Raw genomic sequence first — 3,480 nt, forward strand, 5'->3', positions numbered from 1 at the left:
CAAAGCCAAATTTGTCACCTACAAAGAATTTCTTATCCTTGAGCTCATTATCAAGAACTTTCAACATCTCGCAAACTTCCTCTTTACCTTTCTCTTGCTCCTCTCCTCTGTGAAAGAAGGTATTACGACTAACACTTCCGTTTTTGTGTGTGATGATGTCTTCCTCATCAAGTATGTTCCCCTAACGATTTCTACGTAAGATTATCGTGTTCAAAATCCTGATATTATGCATTCAAGTATTTAATCTTACAATTGGAACCAATGACTACTTTAGTCTTTACAAAGGAAAAAGACAAATTTTCTCTCATGAAAAATCAGTTACATGATTTAATTATTACAATGACTTATTACACGCCTTTATTGTTTAAAAGTGAATTTAATATCACCATGAGATGTGTTCTAATGAGCTTCACACTTTCAGATCTGAACAACCAACAAACAACTACAACAAGAAACAACACTACTACACTCACGTTGCTGTGATGCACCCCTGTACGTAAATAGTTATACTAGCAAACTGACCTGTTGAGATGTTCATTTACTCAGCTTTTTAAGCCGTTCCGATAAACTGATTCCGCAATGGAATCCTGTAAGTAACAGCTTTTTCAATTTGGGCATACTGACATCATCCGTGCATGTTACTTCAGACAACCCATTCGGGCTATGAATATGCAAAACTTCAAGTTGCGGAAAGCTATAACCATTTGCCTCGCCCGAGAGAGCCATCTTTTCTTCATTATACTTGCAGATGACCATTTTAAGTTTTCTTAATTTGGGTAATGTCTTAAGCACTGCCAGTAGACAACTGTCTACCATAAAGCAGACAAGAGTAAGCTTGATAATATTTGGAGGGAATGCTTCAGAGTTCAAGGCTATTGTTCTGTCAACATTCAAATGCAACTTAACAATTTTTGGATAGGATGACAAGTTTATTTGCTCACTCGGATCACTGAAAAACCTGAGCTTCAGAACCTTTAGCGCCTTTGGCACAGGGCGACATGTTGATAATATCTTAACGGTTGAATTGGACACTCCCAGTATACCCAGTTTTCTTAAATTGATCAATCGGTGCAACAACCTCGGTTCAAAAAATTTATCAGGTATCCACATCAAGGTTTGTAGATTGTTAGGATGCAATGAGTAAATGTTTGGGTAAAATGAGCTTATAGAAAAGCAACTGTTACATGCTTGTCCATAATCTCTATAACAAAGATGTCTCAAATGTTTAGACTCCCAAACACCAGAAGGAAGTTGAATGAGGCTACGTCGATCAATGTCTATGGTCTCTAGACGTGTGAGCTTGACAATACTATTTGGCAGTTTTCCACAAATATTCCCCTCCAATTTCAGATAGCGTAAGCAAGTCATGTTCCCAAATTTGCTTGGGATAGTGACATATGCTTGAAAACTTTGAGACATGACTACAACCAATGTGTGCAACAATTTGAAGTCAAAACAAGCCATATGAGAAAATATGGAAGGGTCTTTTGTGAAACAGAAAAGTACACGAAGCTTCTCAAGCTTAGGATTAGAACCGAAGAACTCAATCATGACATTGTCAGAGTAGAATGTAATCCTTCGAAGCCTAGCGACATTGCCGGGATCACCAAATACATCATGCGCGGTGTGAAAGAAGTTACTTTCCTTAGCCAAGTCCACACACAAACTATGTAACAAGTCATGTATGCGACAACTTGAAATTCTTCCATTATATGTCCTTTTGGCAAGTTGAATCAAGTTTCTAGAAACCAAATCATTTAGGACGTCCTCCGCCAAATCCTCAGCCTCTCGCCTATTACCACTATTTACTACAATAAACTTCTCAGCAATCCACATATTTATCAAATCAAAAGCACGAATTTCATGGTCCTCGGGGTAAAGGCTAAAGTACAAGAAACATGGCCTTGAGGCAATCGGTAAATCATTGTAACTGAGAGCCAATACCTTAGCACATCCATCTTGAACTTTATGGCCCATACTCTCAAGTACTCTGTTCCACGCATGTTCTGTTCTTTCTCTTGCCCTTAACATGCCTGCAGTCACCACTATGGCTAGCGGTATACCTCCACATCTCCCAGCTATATTTCTACCAATATTCACCAAGTCAGGTGAAGCATTGGCCCAACTATTATTATCATCAAAATTAAAGATTTTCTTGGTAAAGAGTTCAAAGCTTTTCTCGGATTCTAGGGGTTGCAATGCATGGAGGGAGGATTCCCCTCCTATGTATCTGCCTACATTACTATTTCGAGACGTGATTATCATTCTACTGCCGACTTTTGAGTCACATTCAGGAAGGACAAGTTTCAGATCATCCCAAATTTCAACATCCCAAATGTCATCTAGGAGGATAACATACCTTTTTATTTTCAAGAGTGATCGCAGGTTGTCCTCCAAATTTTCCTTAATTTTCTGTTCCGTCAGTCCAATTTGTTTGGCAATGTCAAGTAAGATTTCACCCGCTCTTGGCTGTTGTGAAACGTAGACCAGTCCAGAACACTCAAATTGATCACGAATGAGCCTATAAAGTTTCTTGGCAAGAGTTGTTTTCCCCAGACCGGGCATGCCAACTATGGAAACAACTCCATAATGCAAATCTTGATTGAGTAATTTGGCTTGTAGCATATTGAAGTCATCATCCAAACCGATGATCTCTGTTTCATCAGCATGTAGGAATAATCTTCTCCGATCCAGCAAAACACAATCATCATTATTGTTATCTGTATCTATGATGTTGTAAGTTTTCCTTATTCGGTCAATGTCAACAACCCTTCTCTTTATCTTCTCAATCTCCATAGCAAACTCATCCGCAAAAGAACTCGTCTTAAGGCAATAATTGAACTTATTGGATCGTTGAATTTTTGGAAGGAAGTCATCTAAGAGATCCTCCACATCACCTGCCAATTCTTGAATATCTTTCAATAAGTTTTTGACCCTTGAATCACCTCCAGCTTCCTTGGCCTTTGCGTTGTCAACATAAGATCGAATGTGTCTCATTTCTCTCTGGAGCCAATCGATATCCTCTTTCAACCAATATAAACGCTTTCCTTCTTGAATCAGTAAATTTCCAGCTATTTCTACAGATTTATTGATTACTGATGTAAGAAGAATTTCAGCCATTTTTTTTTTCTCTCTTTTTCAGTAGCTACCAAAAAATGAGTATACTGATGGCTTTAGCTTTTTAGTGGTAGATGGAGTCCTCGGCCAAGTCTCCTAATAATTGTCAAGAAGGAAATTATAAAGAAGAAGGGGAGTGACAACGTGGGGCAGCTGCACATTAATGAAAAAGGAGAAATTTCTTTTTTCTATGACAATCACTCGCTGCAGTGTTGTCGAGGGCGGGGCATAAGACGGGATGTTTTACTAAGTACAAGGCGTAAGCTTCGAGCGCCCAAACGATCTTTAATAAAATTATTTTCAAATTGTTAAATAAAATATGATAGTTTTGAGACATAGGACCAAACCATGAAGATCAATAAT

General features: G+C 38.3%; 1 protein-coding gene across 1 annotated transcript; it reads right to left on the bottom strand.

The window, feature by feature from the left end:
• Positions 1 to 534: 534 nt before the first annotated feature.
• tm-2 (Tm-2 ToMV resistant protein) lies at positions 535 to 3,120 on the bottom strand. Its single transcript, NM_001331132.1, has one exon. It carries the CDS (start codon positions 3,118 to 3,120, stop codon positions 535 to 537), a length of 2,586 nt encoding a protein of 861 aa, NP_001318061.1.
• Positions 3,121 to 3,480: the final 360 nt, after the last annotated feature.

This window comes from Solanum lycopersicum, chromosome 9, assembly GCF_036512215.1.
Source record: "Solanum lycopersicum chromosome 9, SLM_r2.1".
In the NCBI taxonomy this organism is placed as follows: domain Eukaryota; kingdom Viridiplantae; phylum Streptophyta; class Magnoliopsida; order Solanales; family Solanaceae; genus Solanum; species Solanum lycopersicum.

What these genes read in the sequence shown, in the direction of transcription:
- tm-2 (NM_001331132.1), bottom strand. Translation starts at nt 3,120, where the DNA reads ATGGCTGAAATTCTTCTTACATCAGTAATCAATAAATCTGTAGAAATA.